Source organism: Pelodiscus sinensis, chromosome 4 (genome assembly GCF_052426305.1).
Source record: "Pelodiscus sinensis isolate ZL-2025 chromosome 4, ASM5242630v1, whole genome shotgun sequence".
Taxonomy (NCBI): Eukaryota; Metazoa; Chordata; order Testudines; family Trionychidae; genus Pelodiscus; species Pelodiscus sinensis.
The window spans coordinates 51,027,907-51,050,099 of record NC_143055.1 but is presented as its reverse complement, the minus strand read 5'-3'; the positions used below and the strand labels follow the sequence as shown (position 1 = coordinate 51,050,099).

Sequence of the window (22,193 nt, the reverse complement as noted above, 5' to 3'; positions counted from 1 at the left end):
CCCTGCCAACTTGAATACATCAAAATATTCATTCACTTATTCTTTCCCAATTTTAGCTTGTGTTCCTTTCAACTTGTTGTAAATATAATACTTAGTTCTTAAACAGAACTTTTCATATTTGACTCCTGTATCAGTGGAATTGAACTGTCCACTCCTGTACTGTATTTAGATAATGTAAATGATGGTATAAAAAAGGAATAAGTGTTTTCCAGTGGTGAAAGCAGCAGTCTGAAATGAACAGCTCTGGAGTCTATTCCTGATTCTACCACACATTTGGAGAGCAAATTTGGGCAAGCTATTTAAATCTTAAAAGGTGCTGTGCTTCAATCAGTAATATATTTTTAGTGGTTTCATTAATTAGGCTTAGAATTCCTTCTCGCCAAACTGATTTACATTTTGCTAACATACAGTGTCACTAGAAGGTCAAATAAAAGATTTGTCTCAAAGGGTATGTCTAGACTACATGGCTCTGTCGACGGAGCCATGTAAACTAGTTTACTCGACATAGACAATGAAGCGGGGATTTAAATAAGTCCTGGTTCATTAAAATAAACATGGCCGCCGCGCTGTGCAGACGATCAGCTGATCCGACACAGCACGGCAGTCTAGACGTCGATCTGTCAGCTGGGGAAGCCTGTGCCGACCGATCCCTTATGCCTTATGAAACGAGGTTTACAGGATCGGTCGGCAAAGGCTTCCCCAGCTGACAGATCTGCGTCTAGACTGCCACGCTGTGCTGGATCAGCTGATTGTCTGCACAGCGCGGCGGCCATGTTAATTTTAACGAAGAGAGGATTATTTAAATCCCCACTTCATTGACTATGTCAGGTAAACTAGTTTACATGGCTCCATCGACAGAGCCACATAATCTAGACATATCCAAAGAACTTAAAATTTAAGAGACAGATAAGAGGTAAACAGTCACAAATGTCATCTTTACCACTGAAATCCCTATCAAACTTAAACAAGATTTCTATGCTGATCTTTTTCACCCATGAAGAAAATTATTGTTCTATTGCCTCTTTCCCCCACCAGAGCCTCTCTCTCTCTCTCTCATACACACAAACACACATCCCTTCCTTGCTTCTACTGTGAGAAACTATTTGTTAGATACATTTTGTCAAACAAAATGTATTATCAGTTATTCCAATTTCAGTTACACAGATAACAGTAGGATGCTGAGGTGTCCTAGTTATCTGGTTTAGCAGGTCAGTCCTTTCCAAATTTATTGAATTCTAGATGTGTTATTAGAGCAAAGGAATTGGAAAGCCAGCACCTAAGAGGAATGTCAGCCCTGGAACTGGACCCAGAAAAGCCTAGGTCCCCAAATTTCCTTTAGAGTCCACAGAACTACCCAAAATCTTCAAGAATTTTGCCAGAATCTTTCTAAGATCTCCACAGTCGATACTTATACCCTTGTCACTTTAAACACACACCCACACCTCTACCAAATTCTAGATCTGGAACAATCTCCAAAGTCCCTGCAACCCATCCACCTAGCTGTCAAAACCTCAAACAAGCGCCAGTTTATATGCCTATATTTTATAAATTATCCTGTTTTATTACATGACAAAAATCTAATCCTAGAAATCTGGGATTGTTTAATCAATTTTGGTTTGACTCAATGCCAAGGTGTGGGTTCGTTTTGGTGAAAAAGAGATCCTTGGTGAGTCTTTGGAGAGTATTTACAGCAGTATTTATCATCTGTTTTATTCAGATAATGTCCATATACAGTGGGAGGAAGGGGAGAGTGCATTTACCTGGCCTTACAATCAAGTATTTATTTTCTGAAGTTTTCTCAACTCCATTTTGTTTTCCTGAGCATTGATAGCACCCTTTAAATGATCTCTGTACATTTTTAATAATTATTCCTTTTTGGGGATTGGAAATAAATGTCAAATTTTCGGGGAATGGTTTGCCACCACATAATTTCAAGGTGAAATCTGAAACATCCGGATCTGTCACTGGACATGCCACAAGAATATCACTGTCTTCTTTGACATAGAAGAAAGACTCAGATTCAGCAAGGAAAAGCTTATGTTGATCTGTAAAGAAGACAAACGTGAAAAATCAGGAATTACACAAGTTAATGTTCCAAAAAATAAATTCTCTGCCACACTGCACAGAGTACATTAAATTATACATTTTATTAACATTCTGATTTCTGTGTTAATTTAAGTTTACTATATTACCATTGCTAATAGAATTTTAGAAACTTCTATATTTTCTGACTGTGCACTATGCGGAGGTATAGAATTTTAAGATTCAGTCACTTTTGAGAATTTTGTGCAGGAAAAAATCATATTTTTTCTTTTACATTTAAAGAGAAGAAAATATTATTTCCTTCTTGTCTAGCTCAAAAAAAATGCCACAATAGATTTTGCTCAGACTATTAGAAAAACCCACCTGAGCTGAGACCAGGTCTATTCAATTTCATGACCAGAAGGAGAACTTCTGAGAAATTTATGATAAAGTGAAAGTTGAGCTAATTAATTTTCGATTCTAAAAAAAAAACAATCTAAATGAACACATACCAAAGTTAAAACTTTTCTTGTTTTCAAAATATTGAAGGGTTTACATAATCATCTGGTTAATACATAACATTGAAAAAATATGATGCAGTTATTTGGCTTCACTGCTTACAATTTTTCATGTTGAAATGCTATACAGCTATATCTGATCTTTGAAGCATTTTCTTAACCAAAGTTGAAGTCCATGCGATCTGCTAATTTCAAAATACTATATTTTTTCAACAATATTAAACCCCCCAAATTAAGAGATTTCACAATGAATGTCAAATTTTATTTATGCCTCCATTTCTATACCATTGCCCAAGGATACAGTTACACTGAAGGAGTAGAATATTAACAAAGTTTTTTTAGTCCTTTTATTCAAGTTGGTCTTCATGTAACTTTTATATCCATTATCCTGAAATTAGTAAAGGGATATAAGAACCAAAATGAGAAAATACACCCACAATGAGGATGGGAAAACAAGAGTATAGCATATTGTTTAACCAAAACAAGAATGAATTGTACATTTTAAGCTTGTTTTACTTGTACTATATAGAATATATGTAGCCCAGAGAACTTTGAAGTCAGAGATGGAAGACAAAACATCTAATCTGTGTCAGGATAAAGTGATATTGAGTTCACAATCCTAGCTGCAATATGATGACATAGCATTAACTATGTTTCCTTACAAGTGGTAGAAATCTGGCCCCCACAAAAAATGCAAAAGCAGCTCAGGCCAACCCTTACTGCAGGCTTATTGTCTTTCACAAAGAGTTAAATGGCTTCCAAATAGGATGGAATCTTACACATAAACATTGAATCCCTACCAAGCCAAAAGAAAATCTGAATGAATTTGTGAATAATCCATGCTGGCAATAGTTTAAGATGCCAGTTTTCCTCCTAATCAACTTCCTCCTTCATGGGTTCAGGTGCAAGAGAGTTTCCAAGGAAAAAGAGGTCCTTGTGATAAGCTGGTTCACAGATAGCTGAAATAGGGTGGAGATGAGCTGAAATTACCAAGGGTTGATCCTGTATAATCTTCCTAGATCATTTTGGAAAGGAGGAGGGCAAGATGGGATGGCCTAAATCAATTGGTCTAAGGGAATGAAGACACCTGGAATGTTTACACATATACTCCCCTGCTTCACTCCACCAACAGCTTGGGGCAGTACTTCTGCTTCTCTGAAACAAATAAGTTACTTATGAGCATACCCACACAATTTTCCTTTTATATAAAAGCATTTCAGATGATTTTCCTCCATTTTAGTTATGGATAATAATTGCCTCCATCCAAACAATGAGGTGCAAGCTCCCTCACAATATATGTTTAAATAGGTTTTCTTTGTCTTCAAAGATGGCATGATTTCTGATCAAGGAATTAAAAATGTGCGTCATGAATGACCCAAACCTGAAAGACTGATGAATAGTCTATATTACTCTCTGCCTTTGAAGGCTGGCATCACAGCTATAGAAATCCTGAGGGTGTAATTCTGATGTCAATATCCACCATTGTAGCACACAAAGAACATTTTTGGCAAGATTACCACATTATTCAAGTTCTCCTGGGCATCCTAGCTGTGTAAAAGGAAAGCCTGATTGTATTTTATTTAGAGTTGAATGCTCAATACTGTCCTTATGTCTTCATAAGACATCATTAAGCCCAGGATTTAAAGGACATGCCACACGATGCTGCAGGAACAAGGCACAGCTTGAAAAAATACTTGCTTTACCTGCAGAAGACTGACAATAGGGACTATTTGTCCCACATTAGTTAGGAATTTGACAAAGTGGTTAACCAAGTCTTGAGTGAGGATCAGAAAGCCAAAACATGTTCACTTGATAGCTAACACTGGTCCACTATCTTCCACTCGGAGATGAAGAATAGAACGCCATTAGGTGATTTTTCCAAAGAAAAATATGAATGCCTTCCTCTTCAAAGTTGGCTATGATAGTTACCGTGGTTTAAGAACATTTGTGTGACAGATAAAGCCCCAAGGTGCCTGTCAAATATATAATGGCATTTCTGACTTAATTTGTCATGGTCCCTGAGAAACAAAAGTATGGCTTGCTCTAAGGAAGAAACAAGAGAAATGTCCCTAATACCAGAGAACATCTAAAAGGCCTCCAAGGATTTTAGGTTACTGGATGAAGAAGATGATAGAGATAAAGCTGGTCGTGAACTGGAGAGATAGCAAAGTCCAGCATTATCACTAAATTCTTAGTCTCAGGCAGCTGATATGGGGGATGAAGGCAGATTATGAATCGGAGGTATGGGGGATGAAGAATAGATTTGTGCATACACAGGTCATAAGTTCTAAAGGAACCCAACACAGTAAGTTCTCAATGAAAGTCTACATGCATTTCACGGGAGTGAGGGTTCCAGAGTTTTAGGTTAGTTTTTTGGTCAGGTCACCTGGACGATTAGACCTCTCGTCGTGACATTTTGAAAAAGAGAAAGAAAATTGTCCATGAAAGAATTATGGTTGTTTTGAGAAAGTGGTAGCTTTCATTTCTTCAGAATCGCCACAGGGCCATATGCAACATTCTCAAAGGTCATCTCTCTGGAGAAAATCCCCTGTTAATGGCTCCTCTAATCAGCAGGACCCTAAGCAACTTCCCTCACCTCTTCCAGTGACTGCTGGCTGGAGGTGGAAAATGAAAAACACTAGTTGCAACAGGAAAAGCCAGGCAAAAAATCCTTACCAACAAGAAAAAAGGGCAACCTGAGCTACATGGGTACAGGCAAGCAAATGGGTTATCCTGAAAATCAGCTGAGCCCAGCCCACATGAGGTACATAATTAGGCAAGACAGGGCTGACTGAAAGCCAATGAAGCCATGTGTCAGAATGCAATAGGTCACAGAAGGGAGGTGAACCAGAGGAAAAGACAGAAGTAATTAAGGGCATCATAAGTATCATAAGACAGGTACCCATTACTGAAAGGTGTACATATTACAAAGGCAATTTCTCTTCTCTGCATATTCACATCTTCACACCAAATGCAGTGAATGGCCCACTTCTACCCTGTCTTGATCAGGTTCATTAGCAAAAGCAACTTCGTCCTTACATATACTCCTGCTTTTGTAACTTCAATTCCAATTCATCTGATTATGTGGATTTTACCCACAAGAAGCTTATGTTGTAATAAATCTGTTAGTCTCATAAAGCGCCACAGGACTCCTAGAGGTACAAGAGTTAGTCAGAGCTGCCTGTACTAGAATGGAGGCTCCTTTCAAGGTTCTTTGTTATCCTCTGACTTATACAAAGGAGTGTTTAGGTACTACCATTTGTAGTAAATTTGGCTCGCTAAGCCAGAAGGTGGGGTCAAACTAGGAGATGTAAATAATAATTTTTAAAATTCTACACATAATAAAATTAAGGAAGAAATAAGCTTTTTGCTCTCTGCAGGGAACAAATCACTCAAATTATTTTAACTCATTTTTAAAATTCTATCTAAATTCTCCATCCAAAAGCTAAGTTTTTGTACATAACAATGAAAATGTATATAGAAATGTATATAGAAACCCTACCAAAACCTTTCCGTGACTACAATTACCCCAGTAAGTATCATCTAATTTAAAATTTTTCCTACTGGATTTATTGTGTTAAATTCATAAATACCTAATTTCTCCCTGTATGTGTTACACCATTTCTTATCCTCTGGCATTACTGACCATTCCTGAAATATGCTGTACTATTTAAAATATATTAAGTTCCTTCTAGGACTATTTCTATTATTATTGTTATTAATTTTGGCTCTCATTTTTTCTTTACCTGAGCTTACCAGACAATCCAGTTATAAATAACTGTGATTCTTAATGTGCTAACACACTAGTCATTGATGTTAAGATCAGAAAGGACTACCTTCCTACTTCCTGAACTTGCTAGGTCACAGAAGCTCAGCCACTCACTCCTGTAGTAGATCCATAACCTCCTGTTGAGTTACTGCAGTCTCAAATGATGATTTACAGACTGTAGTAATTCAGAGTCCTACCCATTTGCATCCCATCTTTGGCCATTGATTCCAAACGAATTTAGAATCCAATTTAAACAGCTTTACTATAGTTTTTGAATAGTCATATACAAAGGGAAACACCAATTACCTGACTCATAGACTCATAGACTTTAAGGCCAGAAGGGACCATTATGATCATCTAGTCTGACCCCCTGCACAGTGCAGGCCACAGAATCTTACCCCTCTTAGAATAATCCTCTCACCTATGTCTCAGATATTGAAGCCTTCAAATACTGACTCCAATTATATGCTTTGAAAGGGAAAAGGGGGAAAATACTCATAAAAATTTACCTTTAACGAAAACATATATAGAAGTGTTCAAACTCTCTTTGTTTTTGCATATGTATCTGCCTGTGTCTTTGGCTGATGCATTTTTTAAGTACCATTCTTTATTATTGAAATGTCTTGGTTTTGCCAAAGGTTCTGAATTTTGAAAATCCCAAGTCACTGGACCATCATCGTTGCAAATCAGTCTTACTTCTTGTCCACTATTCACAACTAAGGAAGATTTTCCTGGAGTAATGGAAGGTATTGTACCACCTGGCAGAAAAACAAAATACATTATACATTGTTGTATTGATTTTTCTTGTTTGAGCAAATGAAAATGTTTACTTGATCACATAAACATAATTTTAGATTTTGTTCCTTAAAAATATATTCTACAAGCATCTGTAGATGGCTCGTATGCTCAGAGCATAAAGGCACTTCAAATGGAAACTGGGCTAAATAACTAGTTTGGAAACTTGTTTAAGCTAACAGTTTCTATCATGGCATGGCTTGTCAATAGGGACAAAGCAAGCAATTTTAACACGAAACTCCATTTATAGACTTGATTCTACCATGACTTGATTTCAAGAGCCAACAGATGACTACTGATTATACTTTTAACTAAGTGTGTTGTCGAAATCTCAACTCTCTTTGCCCAATATTTATAATTATTGTAACTGTTTTGCAATAGGAACTCTACAACCATGTCTATTCTGTAAGTGGATTAATCCCGTGAATATGTTTGGCTCCAGTATAAAGTTTACAATAAATTGATGAAATACCAATTTACCAATACCAATACCAATTTATAACCTCTTACAGAAACCTACTATATATTTAAGGGTATGTCTACACTACCCCGCTAGTTCGAACTAGCGGGGTAATGTAGGCATACTGCACTTGCAAATGAAGCCCGGGATTTGAATTTCCCGGGCTTCATTTGCATAAGTGGGGAGCCGCCATTTTTAAAACCCCACTGGTTCGAACCCCGTGCAGCGCGGCTACACAGGGCACGAACTAGGAAGCCTAGTTCGAACTACCTAGTTCGTGCCCCGTGTAGCCGCGCTGCACGGGGTTCGAACCAGCGGGGTTTTAAAAATGGCGGCTCCCGGCTTATGCAAATGAAGCCCAGGAAATTCAAATCCCGGGCTTCATTTGCAAGTGCGGTATGCCTACATTACCCTCCTAGTTTGATACCCTAAGAGAGTTTGTCTGTGTGATTCTCTGGTTGTTCAAGAACTCCTCCTAAATGGTAAGAGCTAGGACTACCAAATTCAGTATTATATGATAACTTCCCCTTATCATAATTTAAAGCAACATAAGGGTTTGGTTGTGCCAGGAAAATGGGATGTGACTAGAATGGGATTGCTTCTCATAAAACTATACAGAAAAGAGTCGGAATCACCAAGCAGGTAAAAGGGGTTGCTGGGGACATGCTCCCCCATATCCAGGACTGCCTCTGCCCCAAGCCTCCCACCTTCTAGGTGCCCTTTAAGGAGGACAGGGAAAGGCTGAAGTCCTCCCCAGATTCATGCAGAGACATTGCTGGCTGTTCTCCTTAGTCAGGGAGCGAAGGGAAAGTCCACAGTTTGCTACATTCCTTACTCTGGTTGGGCAGTGCAGTGGGCAGATGAGCTGTGCACTTTGCTCTCACTTATTCCTTCTCCCTGATAGGGACAGGAAAGGGAAGAGCAAACAGCCCTGGTATGAGTCTTCCCTGCCCCTTCCCCCCAATTCCTGCCCCCCCCCCACACACACACTCCTGCCCACAGCCTCTTTTCACCCCCAACCCTGACTCCTGCACCTCCTAGACCCAAGACTAAGGTTGCCAGATGGTTTAAACAAAAATACCGCACACACTTAACATTACATCACAATCTATATTACATCTTATTTAGAAAATACTAGACATTTCTATTTTCTCATTTTTATTTTCTGAATTTGTTTCCCATCAGAAAGCTCAAATACTGGACTGTCCGGATCAAAACCAGACACCTGACAATCCTACCCGAGACCCTTGCCCTGAGTCTCTCTTTAAGGACCTGGAGCAACACCAAGTAAATGTGCTAGCACTCAATATAATTCAAGTATTCCTAGAATGAAAGTCAGAACTCATTCAGACTTCAACAATTTAGTTTTCAGGCTGGATTTCTGAAGTGAGATCTCATAATGGGGATTAAAAGCTTTATTGCTTCTCATTTAGAAATAGAAACATTTCCCCAACGTTACTGGTAATAATTCATATGAAGTTCTTCAATTCATACGTACATAAGCAGCAAAATTTATATGAAGTATCCTAAAATATAATAACCGTGTCCAGCAAAGAGGTAGACAACATCAATGCATGTCAACACTTTCACATTTATGCTTTTAGCATATTTTACATCTGCTTTGACCTGCATGACTTCAAGTCAGGAGTTTAAAATTTACTATAATTACAGTAGGCCCCATCTTTCAAGCCATCTAGAACCTCCAACACACTGCCAAACACACTCAACTTCAGCTGCTGAAACACAGGACTTGTCCCAATGTTTACAGCAAAAACTGTCTGTCCAATGTAGCTATGTAAGTTTCACAGCTGGGGGTTGGGAAAGGAAAGGAGAAGTGGAAACAAACATACAACAGAATTTAGAAAGCAAAATCCATGACTTACAAACACTATAGGGAAAAGCTATATTTCAGGGCATTGTTACAAAAAACAAAGGATAATTATTTCTAAGAAACACAGAATGATAGGATTCTGCCTCAGATCGTTTACAGCCTAAATTAAATTCAAAGGACCTCAACAAATTAAAAGCATGTCTAGACTACCTGCTTTTCTCACAGTTATGTTACCTTTGGTCATTCCCCCCTTACCTTGCAAATACCCACATTGGGAGGAAAATGACATGTTATCAAAGCCATTGCTAACTCTTCCTCTGTTTGCTCCCGTGTGAGGGTCCTCCACCAGCCAAGCATATTGACCATGGAGGATTCCACGTAGGCCTGGTCTTGATTTGCTGGGAATGTGTTCTATAAATCCCCACCGACAAAAGCCATGCAAAGAAATCACACTAGTAAAAGAGGTGTCTGTTGGTGGATTCCCTCCAGACGCAGGCAGGAGAGCTGCAAAAGGAGGTGACTTGTCTTTGAATCCTCTAGAAGCATAATGATTTCATCAACAGGATGCACAGATGATGCTAGCCACTATGGCTGCGTCTAGACTGGCAAGTTTTTACGAGCTAATGTAAGATTGTCAGTGTTCTTGCAGAAGTGCTATGCTGCTCCTGTTCAGGCAAAAGCCCTCTTGCGCAAATGCTTTTGTGCAAGAGGGCCAGTGTAGACAACGCGGTATTGTTTTGCGCAAAAAAGCCCCGATCGCGAAAATGGCGATCGGGGCTTTCTTGTACAAAAGCGTGTCTAGATTGGCACGGACGCTTTTCCGCAAAAAGTGCTTTTGCAGAAAAGCGTCCATGCCAATCTAGACGCTCTTTTCTGCAAATGCTTTTAACGGAAAAACTTTTCCGTTAAAAGCATTTGCGGAAAATCATGCCAGTCTAGACATAGCCTATAGGTATAAGCGAGAAAGTTGTGACCCAACACCAGTTATGTTTGTATTAAATGAAGGGATAGTTAAAATCTGGTCACAAATGTTTATAATTTTGTAGGAATGCAGAAAAGCAGGACTGTGCTAAACTGTTGCAAAAGAAAGTTAGCAGAAAGAACCTTGCTAAACAGGGGCTTGACTTTCAGAGCTCTACAAGAGTAGAGGACCAGAAGCTCATTCTGGTCAAGAGGCTGCATACCCTCCTTTGCCTGGACCTTCCCTCCCCCCCCCCCCCCCCCCCCCCACCATTCAAAAAACAGAGCTAGGTAGGAATCCTTAAGATTCTCTTTCTTGTGTTAACTGAGTTGGAGTTGGTTTTTTTCTGTCCTGCTTGCTAAGAATTGAAATCACGGGGAGCTGAAATTACCTGAGACTCGGCCAAAGTGACACCCAAGAGTGGATGGTGACTGGCAGCCAGCAGGGCAGCGGTAAATCAATGGAACAAGCAGCCAGCAGGGCGGCAGAGGCAACATGACAAGTTGCAAGCAAGGTGGCTGGAGAGATGCAGTGAAGAGGTATGATGAGCAGCCAGCAGGGTGACAGCGGAGAGATGTGACAAGCAGCCAGTGGAGTGGCAGCAGAGAGCAGCAAACAGGCAGATGGCGAGGGACCAGCAGAGTGAGAATGCCTCTTTACCTCCCCCAACCTAGGGTGAAAGGCAAACTCTAAGGATTCACCTCTGAACTCTGGATTTGCACTGACCAATGGAAGCAACCATGAGTGGGGTGCAGAGAAGGTTTGGGCATGTAAAGGGGACATTTGCATTGCTGGAATTAAGAACCAGAGAGGAAAAAGACACTGCCCAGCCTACTAGGGGTGGGACTTTTATTCATAGTTACTCATAGATAGTAAACTATCCTTTAAATCATCTTCTGTACCTAATGACTGGAAGATAGCTAATGTGATGCCAATATTTAAAAAGGGCTCTAGAGGTGATCCTGGCAATTACAGACCAGTAAGTCTAATGTCAGTACTGGGCAAATTAGTTGAAACTATAGTAAAGAATAAAATTGTCAGACACACAGATGAAGATAATTTGTTGGGGGAAAGTCAACATGGTTTCTGTAAAGGGAAATCATGCCTTACTAATCTACTAGAACTCTTTTAAGGGGGTCATCAAACATGTGGACAAGGGGAATCCAGTAGATATAGTGTACTTATATTTCCGGGAAGCCTTTGACAAGGTCCTTCACCAAAGTCTCTTAAGTAAAGTAAGTTGTCATGGGATAAGAGAAAAGGGCCTTTCATGGGTTGATAACTGGTTAAAAGACAGGAAACAAAGGGTAGGAATCAATGGTCAGTTTTCAGAAAGGAGAGCAGTAACGAGTCATGTTCCCCAAAGGTCCATACTGGGACCAAACCTATTCAACCTATTTGTATATGATCTGAAGAAAGAGACACTGGGCTCTTACTTTACTACATTTAAAATGCAGAGGCGCAGCAGTCAGCGCAAACAGGGACTGCTCAGTACCGGCTCGCGCTGAGTCCAGCAGCCCCTGTTCATGGCAGTCAGGGCTGGCTGTGAACAGGGGTTGGTTGGTAGCAACAGCTCCTGTCTGAGGGGGGTAGCTCTCCACTGGACCCCTGCAGACAGGGGCTGCTTCACAGCATTCCTTATCATAGAAGCAGCAAGGGGGAGGGCACTTCAGAGAGCTTGGGGCAAGCAGGAGAGGGAGAGGCACAGTGGGAAACGGTACGCACAAGGACTACTTCAGTCCCTGCTCGCCCTGTGCTCCCTGTGGCACTTCTGCTTTTGAAACATTTCAAAAATAGAAGCACCCACAGTGGGAACCGGCATAATTGGGGACTGAAGCAGTCCTGCACACGCCATTTCCCACTGTGCCTCTGCCTCCCCTTCTCCCTCAGAGACGGTGCTGGGAGGAACTAGCTTTACTGGTTCCCTTCAGCACCAGCTCCTGCTCCCCCCTCCTGCCTTTACTGCCTCTCTCTGATAGCAGTAGCAAATGGGGGGAGGGAAAGCGACTAGGTGAGTCAACTAGTCACTTACATCCCTAACTGGCATTGGAAAAGATTCAGAAAAAGGCAACAAAAATGATTAGGTTTTTGGAATTGGTTCTATATGAAGAGAGATTTAAAAAGACTGGGACTCTTAAGCTTAGAAAAGAGGAGACTAAGGGGGGATATGATAGAGGTCTATAAAATCATGACTGGTGTGGGAAAAGTGAATAAGAAAAAGTTATTTACGTGTTCCCATAACATAAGAACTAGGGGTCACCAAATGAAATTAATAGGTAGCAGGTTTAAAACAAACAAAAGGAAGTTTTTCTTCATGTAGCACACAGTCATCCCGTGGAACTTCTTGCCAGAGGATGTTGTGAAGACCAGGATTTTAATAAGGTTAAAAAAAAAAGCTAGATACATTCCTGGAGGTTAGGTCCATCAATGGCTATGAATGGTAACCTCAGCCTCTGTTTGTCAGAGGTTGGAAATGGATGACAGGAGAGGAATCATGCGATGATTACCTGTTCTGTTCATTCCCTTTGGGACACCTGGCATTGGCCATTGTTGAAAGAGAGCATACTGGGCTAGACGGACCATTGGTCTGACCCAGTGTAGCTGTTCTTATGTTTACCCCGTTTGTGATGTTTTCCCAAATTAATACCAAGTTATTTCCCTCCCTTTTATTAAAAGTTTCTTCTCTACACTCACACTCTGTGCTTGTGAGAGGGGAACTATTGCCTCTCAAAAGTGCTCATGGTGTTTGAATTTCCCAGGTTACTGGGTGGGGTCTTGAGCCACTTAGATCGATGTATTGGATCTATGGAGAGGAACCCCTAGACATTGAATCCAGCTCTGGCTGCTGCTGGTTTTACCTGGTAGAAGATGTAACTACAGCAGCACAAGAAGAAGGAAAACCAACTGCTCTACAAGAAGGAAAATGGCTGTTGGCCACTTTGGGGAGTAAATAGTGCTCCATCCTGAACCCAGGTTCCCAATCCATCACAGACAAGAACAGTACAATGTACTGGCAACAGGCAGGGAGGGACAAACCCCAATATCTGAAAAGGAAGCCACTAGCCCCAAGACAGGGACACTAACAGCCACTGCACCAAGAGGAAGAAGCATAGGAAACTGATGGTCAGGGATTCCCTTCTGAGTGCAATGGAGGCATCCATTTGTCAACCTGAGGGAAAGGAAGACAGAAACTTACCAGAAGACCACATCTGAGACATGACAGAAATGTCTTAGAGGGATAACTGTGTTAGTCTGCAACTTTAAAAACAACTGGTCCTGTGGCACCTTAGAGCTAATTAAAATATATAGTGTCATGAGCTTTCATGGGTAAAACCCACTTCCTCAGATGATTTCTACTCTAGCTCATCATCTGATTAAGGGAATTTTACCCATGATACTATACATATTTGTGTTAGTTTCTCAGGTGCCACAAGACTACTCATTGTTATTACAGAAATGGACAGGTCTCATCTGTCCCTCTGACTACTACCTCATGCTGCTCATCCCACTGGGCACTAATGATACAGGTATGACCCTGAGCCAGTCAACAGTGACTAAAGGGTTCTGGGAGCAAGACTGATGGAGTTAGGGTTTCAGGTGGTGTTCTTGTCCATCCTCCAAGTTGAGGGCAAAGGCCCAGTTAGGGACACATGCATTCTGTGCAGATGATGTTACTAGAAGGACTTTGACTTCTTAGACCAGTGTTTCCCAATTTTATTTGGCCAAGGAACCTTTTTCAGAATTTCAAGGAACCCCTAGGTTTGTCAAGCAAAAAAAAGGGGAGAGGGGAGGAGAGAGGGACCCACCAATTCATGAAAATCACATTCCTTCTCAGAGACACCCCACTACCTCCCTTCCATGAGGCCTCATCCACTCTGTTCCCCTCCTCCCCCTCCTCTCCATTACTTGCTATCCCCAGCCCTTATATCTGTCTCAACCTAGTGAGAGTGAAGTGTGGGGTGGGAATGAGGGATTTGGGTGTGGCAAGGGGTGAGAAGTACAAGCTCTGGGAGGGAATTTGAATGCAGGAGAAGGGGCTGTTGGCTCGGAGAGGGGGCTCTAGGCTGGGGAGTGTTGGGCTCAGGTGGAAGGTTGGGGTGCTGAGCAAGCCAGGGCTTGTGGATGTGAGAGTGCAGGATTTTGGGCTGGATATGTGATGGACTCAGGGCAAGAAGGTTGTGAGTATGATGGGCTCAGGACACAGATTTGTGATGTGTGGATGGTGGTGGAATGTTGTGGCAGAAGACTGAGGATGTGAGGATGCAGGAGTTTGGGGATGTAAGAGGCTCAGGACAGGGGATTCCAGAGTATGATAGGCTCAGATTTGGGGTCAGGTGGTGCAGAAGTGTTATGATGCTGCAGTGAAATGGGGGTTTGGTCCTAATTGGGGGCTTGTTGGCCAGGCTTCATTTTTAAATAAAATATTATGTCAAACTCAAAGGCTGTGTCTACACTGCACCCATTTTCCGGAAAAGGGATGCAGATTAGACCACTCGGAATTGCAAATCCACGGGGGATTTAAATATCCCCCGCGGCATTTGCATTTACATGGCTGCCGCTTTTTTCCGGCTTGGGGATAAGCTGGAGAAAAGTGCTAGTCTAGACGCGATTCTCTGGAAAATAAGCCCTTTTCCAGAGGATTTCTTATTCCTACTTTCCTACTTCTTATTCCCCCATTCTCCTCATGCCCCTGTGCCCTCTCACATGACTTGCTCCATCCCTGCCTTCCTCATGCCCTCCCCTTCTTGCAAGCCTTCTCCCCTCCGCACCTCCACTCGTCCCTCTAGCCCCCAATGCCCTTACCCTCTCCCCTCCCAGCATCACCCTGTCCCCCTCCCACTGACACCTCCCCTCCTGCCTTTTTCCTCATTGTCTGCACTTGGCTCCCTGGCATCTGTCTCTCCTCCACCCCTGTCCCTTTGGTGCCTTCCCCTTCCCCTCCGCCTCCGCACAAGCACCTTCCTCTCTCAGCCCTTCCCCTTTCCCTTTGCACAAGCCCCTTCCCTTCCCTCCCTCTCCCTCTCCCATACCTTCTGCCTTCCACTTTGCGGGGCCGGAGTCTGCTCTGTCCCCGGACTCCGAACCCGCAACTCAGCCATGCGGCGCAACACAGCACCCAGCAGGTTTAAAATCCCGGGCCGTGACATTATGTCACGTCCGGGCGTCTCCCCACCCACTGGTTTGAGCACGCTGCGCAGGGCAGCAGCAGCCAGCAAGGGGGAGTTCACAGAAGGTTGCGCATGGCAGGGCCGGGACCGGGCTGGGGCCGGGGGAGAGACGCTCTGGGGCCCATGCCTCTGCTGGCTAGCCGTCTCTCTCTCTCTTTTTCAGAGGCGGCGGGGGAGTGCCGGCTGCTCATGGAACCCCTAGTTTTGCTCCGCAGAACCCCAGGGAAGAGATGCATGGATGCCATTTAGCTGGAGCATTCAAGGAGGGGGAGGGTTTCTTACATGTCCTAGTCCCTGATTTCTCCAGAGTACAGCTCCCAGCTTATGCCCCTGGGGCAGGAATCAGTGTTTTGTTTACAAACAGAGGCAAGGTGATCAAGATAAGGACTGGAAATTAAAGTTAAATGAGCCTGTAAAACAGGAATCCTCCTGGAGGGGAGGATAGGGGTGATAAAAAGAGAACACAGAGGACTCTGACAAAATACAGTCAAGGTTACATTCAGACAAGAGAGCGATGTGAATGGGATAGGTGAAAAGAAGGGGCCACTGGAGCCAACAGACTCACTGGGCCCCTGGGAAAGATGGGGTGGGGGACTCCAGGTCCCCAAAAGGTGAAGGGCCTAATGCAGAAGAGGCAAAGTGAAGGAGCTAGCTCCCCCCAGGCAGCCCTCAGCACAACACACAGTGCACCACATGGGGCTCCACGGGGCCCCAGGGCAGTTGTTCCCTTCACCACCACCAAGGGAAGAGATAGCATGTGGCATCACTATAGTATCTGAGCACCTCACAGAGTCTATGAATTTGGATGCAGAGGAAAAAAAAACAGGAATAGTATTCAGAACTTCATGCACAGAATAGGCTGTGGCTGCCAGACGCTACAGTGGAGTGCAAGTTTGTGTAAGACTTATGAGGGAGCAGCAGAAACTGGGTAGGGAGCCAATGCTTAGGGTTCCCAATGAGAGACACTAAATGAGCCTGACCTGGAAACTTGCAAACTCTGGTTTGCTTGTAGAGACACATCAGCCCTTGAGAGTCTTAACTCTCAATAAGACTGACTACAATGCCTAGCTGCTGAAGTATCTGCATAGCCTCTTTTGAGTTGTGATACACCTAGCATGCTACTAGTGATACTTTAGGGGTATGGTACACTCCAGCACTGAACAGTGTCAATAATTACAATAGCAACAGAGCATTGTAGGTACATACATTAGTCTTATACAACAATGAATGGAGATTTTCTTGTAGCTATCGTTCAGCGATGCTGTGTTGAAATCTGAATTAAACCAGGCAGACAACTTGACTAAATCTGAGTAGAAACAAGGCCTAAACTTAAAACAATGTAAATGGTTAAATCTTACTAAAAGGACAACCACAGAATATAGCTCTGTGGTGAGTATAAACACAGCATTCACCCAAATAAAATAGTTGCTTAGGGTAACACTTGTAAAATTTGGTATTTCACATGTCCTCTAGAATGACATTGCCTTCTAAAGTATTGTTTTCTTTTTATTCTAGTTTTCTAAATTGCTAATCAACTAATTGCTCCAATAGTTAAATTTTTGCAGTCATTATACGTTTAAATAAAAAAAATAATTAAGACAGAACAATTAAAATGGATTGAAAAGAATGCTAATGGACAAAATTAGTTTATTCAAATTCTGTTTTTCATTTATCACAACATTTACTGGTCAATTTGCTTAATGGATTTTCATTCTCCTCATACTCTTCTTTGGTGACATTTACTTTAAAGAGTACATTATATTTCCATTCTATTTCCATTTTAAAATAATGTTTCTTGTAATGAGTAGCACGAGCTTGAGATGTCGCTTTCTAGATTTTTGTGAAAAGGTAATTTCAACAAAGACAAGTGAGAAAACTTGGAGCACATACAGTTTTGTCCCCTTGGATTGCAATTTGAATCAATGGTTATTTGGAAAAAGCTCAATTTAGGAAGGAAATGTACGACTTTTGGCAATGTGAATGATAATTATGTCAAGTCCTGGCAGCAACTTTATCAAATGATAGCAATTTCATTAAAGGTGCACCAGTAGTCATCTACAGAGCGCCTTCAGAGGAGGAAAAGATACAAATAACTATATAATTCTGTTACCATTACTCCTATATTGGACAACATTAAATATCACATAAGAGGACCAATGCGTTTTACTATCTCTACATATTTTATTTTGAATTCTTGTTTTTTCAAGAAAATTACAGAAATGATTAAGCCATACTTTGTATTATATGCTTTTAGGTTCAGTTTTCATTTAGTGAAAAAACTGACACAAGGCCCAACTGCAGAATCAACAGATTACAAAATGTTATTTTCGTCATGACTTTTCTAAGATTCTTAAATGGCTCCATTACCACATTATGAAAGACATCAAATTGCATCTAAAGCTAAGTTTTTGTATTTCTGCATTTAATTGTCCATGTAAACTAATTTTCTTCATTGTATATTTGACAATTCTTATACATCATTCTGAATTGTCTAAAAGGATGCTATATTTCCATTTTCTAGACATTTCATAAGCATTGTTAATAATTGGAATGTTGCTGCCCATTTCTTGGTATTCTCTCTAAGGCCTGGTCTGCACTAGGAAATAAGTTCAAATTAAGATATGCAACTTCGGCTATGTTAATTGCGTAGCTTAAGTCTAAATGTCTTCACTAGAATTTTGGCGCCGTCCACATTGTGGGAAGCCAAAGGGAGCACTCTCTCCCTTAAGACTTCCCTTCCTCCTTGTAAATGCAGGACTACCAGCATTGATGGGAGTACCCTCTTAGTTCGAATTAGCATGTCTTCACTAGACCCACTAAGTCGAACCCCCGGAAAATAGACTGTGGATGCTCTGATTTTATCTGTAGTATAGACAAGGCCTAAGACTGAACTCTTCCATCAATTCCTGTATTTTTAAAAGGGACATTTCTTTGTATTTAAGTCTATAGAAATAACTTTGTATACATTGCTCCAGTATGTATTTTTGTGATTTGTGGCAGGAAACATTATGTAGGGCAAATAAGCTGCTAGTTGGCAGCATCTCCAGAATTTACCATAGTTAGCAAAACCTGATTCATGTTATTGTTCTAATATCCAATAAAATCTGTGTAAATTTTGGTTTTGGAAGTGTCATACAGATAGTGATTCAGATGCATTTCTGCCAATGTCTTAATTCTTCCCAGTTTACTTTTGACAAGGAAATACATAATAACTCAACCTAATATTTAATTTTAATCTTGGATATTGGCACGTATTACAAACAATTCATTTTTATATACAGGCAGTTCCCGAGTTACGCGGATCCGACTTATGTCGGATCCGCAGTTACGAACGGGGCTTTTCTCGCCCCAGAGGATGGGAGCGGCGGGACGCCCAGATGCGCCGCGGTCTGCCGCCCCCATCCTCTGGGGCGAGAAAAGCTGCTCCCCGTCTCCCTGGTCTGCAGGGAGATGGGGAGCAAAGCCTTGGAGCACGCCCGCAGCGGGACAGCCCAGGCGCGCTTGGGCTGTCCCGCTGCGGGTGTGCTCCGCGGCTTTGCTCCCCGTCTCCCTGGTCTGACCAGCAGACCAGGGAGATGGGGAGCAAAGCCTCGGAGCACGCCAGCAGTGGGACAGCCGTGGCGCGCCTGGACTGTCCCGCTGCCCGCGTGCTCTGCGGCTTTACTCCGCGTCTCCCAGGTTAGCAGACCAGGGAGACGGAGCAAAGCCGTGGAGGACTTGGGCGGTCCCGCCACCCCCATCTCCCTGGTCTGCTGGGGGGGTGCAGCTAGTGCCCCCCCCGCAGACCAGGCTTTTCTTGCCTACCCCTGGGGTAGAGCAGCTGGGGGCTGCCGGGTTGGTCCCGCAGCGCCGCTCCGGACCAACCCGACAGCACCCCAGCTGCTCTGCCCCAGGCATCCCCAAGTCAGCCGCTGCTGAAACTGACTAGCGGCTGACTACAGGAAGCCCGAGGCAGAGTTGCTCTGTCCCAGGCTTCCTGGAATCAGCCGCTGATCAGTTTCAGCAGCAGCTGACTTGGGGACGCCTGGGTTTCTTAAGTTGAATCTGTATATAAGTCAGAACTGGCGTCCAGATTCAGCCGCGGTTGAAACTGATCAGTTTTAGCAGCGGCTGACGCCAGTTCCGACTTACATACAGATTCAACTTCAGAACAAACCTACAGTCCCTATCTTGTACGTAACCCGGGGACTGCCTGTATTGCCTGCAAGATTCTGTTTACTTTCCTAAAATACTAACACAATCCTCTAATGAAGATATTTATTTTTCTGTGCACAGTTTAATTGCTTAAGCAGAGTTGATTTTAGGTAGTAGCCCAGAGAAAATATCAAGTGATAGGAACCGGTAATATGTTTTGCGTAAGAAATGGCAGGAATCCAAATAGTCAGTATTTATTATTTATTTTTGCATCTACTTGCCCATCCACTTACAAACACACTGAATTTTGCGCTGTATAGCTACAGTTATTTTCATCTTTGGCAAAACTGAAGAGACAGTGAAACAGATTTTCTGGTCTCTACTTACTTTAGTGTAGCTTCATTTACTCAAAGGCTTACTGTGGATGTATACTGATGTAAACAATTCCAAATCTGGCCCTTGTATTCAAAAAGCAAATGACTGCAACGTAGCCAAACACGAATGCAAATAAATTTTAGACAGTCTTTGAAGACATCTCTTTGTGGGAGTCACCATTTACATTTGCTTCATATCACATAGTCAAAGGCTGTGCTTTTAGTAACCAGCAATTTGTTTCATTAGCTCATGGCTCAATCCCAATTCAATCACACATCTGCAAAGCCCCTGGAGCTGGTTCTCTACATAATGTACATATTGTGTACACACTGCCCTAGTCCAGCTCTCAACTCAATCTGGGATCCTACTCATATCCCATACAGGCCATCCCAACATGATTGAGCTGCTGCTTGGAATGGTGGTAGCAGAAGAGGCCATGAGATCTGTCTGTTGTGAAGGTGGCAGCAGAGGACCCAGTGTTATTCCTCTTCCTAGATGCTGAGACCTGATAATCATGGTTCTGAAATAGTGGCAGTCCATTTTACGTCTGGGCTACCTGGGACACCACTCTTACTCAGGCTAGTGTTCCTTGTCTTCAAGCAGGAGGGACTGGTTCCAATCTAGGAGGAGGGAAACTTCAAGATTCCCACTATCTCATAAGAGAGTCACGAGTATGCACAAAGAGAGCTTCCTGACACTTGCAACTGAACACCAACTAATGCAACTGGTCAACTGTATGTGGCATCCCATTTTGGTATCTTGCGTAGATGGAATGTACTTTATGAGTGGCACTTGGAAGTATAAACCTATTTTTATTCCCTCAATTTGTCCTCTTTTTTACTGCACTGTAACATTCTCTCAATATATTATTAGCCCCAAATGCGACTTAGCTGTGAAGATGGTAGAATTAAAAAAAATTGTAATGTATAATACCTGGAAGTTAGAAGTGTTATAGAATAGGAAGCCTTAACGGTCTGTGAGACACACACCCACCACATTTACCACCCTACAGGGAGGAAACATTAATTTTGCTAAGGATATGACATTTCTAAGTTTAAAAAATATGCTTTTCCAACCAGCAAAAGAACACTTCTATTCCATGTCAGTGTTGCCTTTCTAGACAGTTTTCTGGGCTTCAGTTTTGACAACAGTTTTGTCCTTCCTATTCAACTTCCTTTAAGAAAAGAGTCATACTGGAAGCAGTCAAAACACAGTGTTGCCTACTCTCTGAATTTTTATGTGAGCCTTTGAAAAGCCCCAGCTCCTGGAGTCATGTGAATGTGAGTTTTGGCTTTTATTAAGAAAAATTACAAGTGTCTAGCCTTCAGAGGAAAACTTGAAAATGTTACCAATGGCACCCTAGAAACTCAGAAACCAGAAAGCAAATACAAAATCTAAAATGCATTGTTTTAAAAAAAACTTGTGATTCATAAGGCAATGTCATTATTTGGGAGACAGTCATGATTTTTGAATGTTTTATGTTTGGCAATGTGCAAAACAACATTTGTTTCTAACAGTGCATCTACACAGCACCTTACCTCGAGGTAATTTCGAAATAGCTTCTTTTGAAATTTGGCGCTGTCTACGCAGCACCAAATTTCAAAATGAAGCGCTATTCTGACAAGTCCCTTAACTCTCATTCCATGAGGGTTACAGGGATGCTGGAATAGTGTGCCCATTGAAATAATGGGCATGTTTAAAGACGCAGATTTGCTATTTTGGGATATTGCCGGTATCCCTAAATAGCCACGCTGTCTAGACATGGCCTAAGTGTTTTACAGTCAATGTGAGCTTTTCGCCTTATAACTCCTAGTTTTCAGAATGATAGGCGATTATTTCTGAAGTTCCTCTGTAGAGCCGTCCAGCTCAAGTTTCTTCAATTCAGCATTTGTATCAGACCATTCACTTGTTAACAGTCCACTATATGCCACAAGAAACACACCAGTTCACCATATTTGGAACATTACTATTATGTTGGACATAAAAACCTTTGTCATCTCTCTACCCAAACACTGTAACTCATTTCTCATGCTTCCAATGAGCATTAATGTGGAATATTACAACTTATTTGATTCAAATCTAAATTCTCAAATTTCATTTATTAAGCTCTCACAAACAAGTCAGCTTTATCTTCCTAAGCTTGTGAATCAGCATCTTATG

At 42.0% G+C, this 22,193-nt stretch overlaps 1 protein-coding gene across 1 annotated transcript in view; it reads right to left on the bottom strand.

Annotated features, from left to right (window-relative positions):
• KIT (KIT proto-oncogene, receptor tyrosine kinase) overlaps positions 1-22,193 on the bottom strand; it is a 75,983-nt gene that overhangs the window by 44,038 nt on the left and 9,752 nt on the right. The window contains exons 2-3 of the mRNA XM_075930410.2: positions 6,819-7,067; positions 1,761-2,045 (exon numbers count right to left, since the gene is read on the bottom strand). Of these exons, the coding sequence (XP_075786525.2) occupies positions 1,761-2,045; positions 6,819-7,067 (534 nt within the window). The remainder of the gene's footprint in view (positions 1-1,760; positions 2,046-6,818; positions 7,068-22,193) is intronic.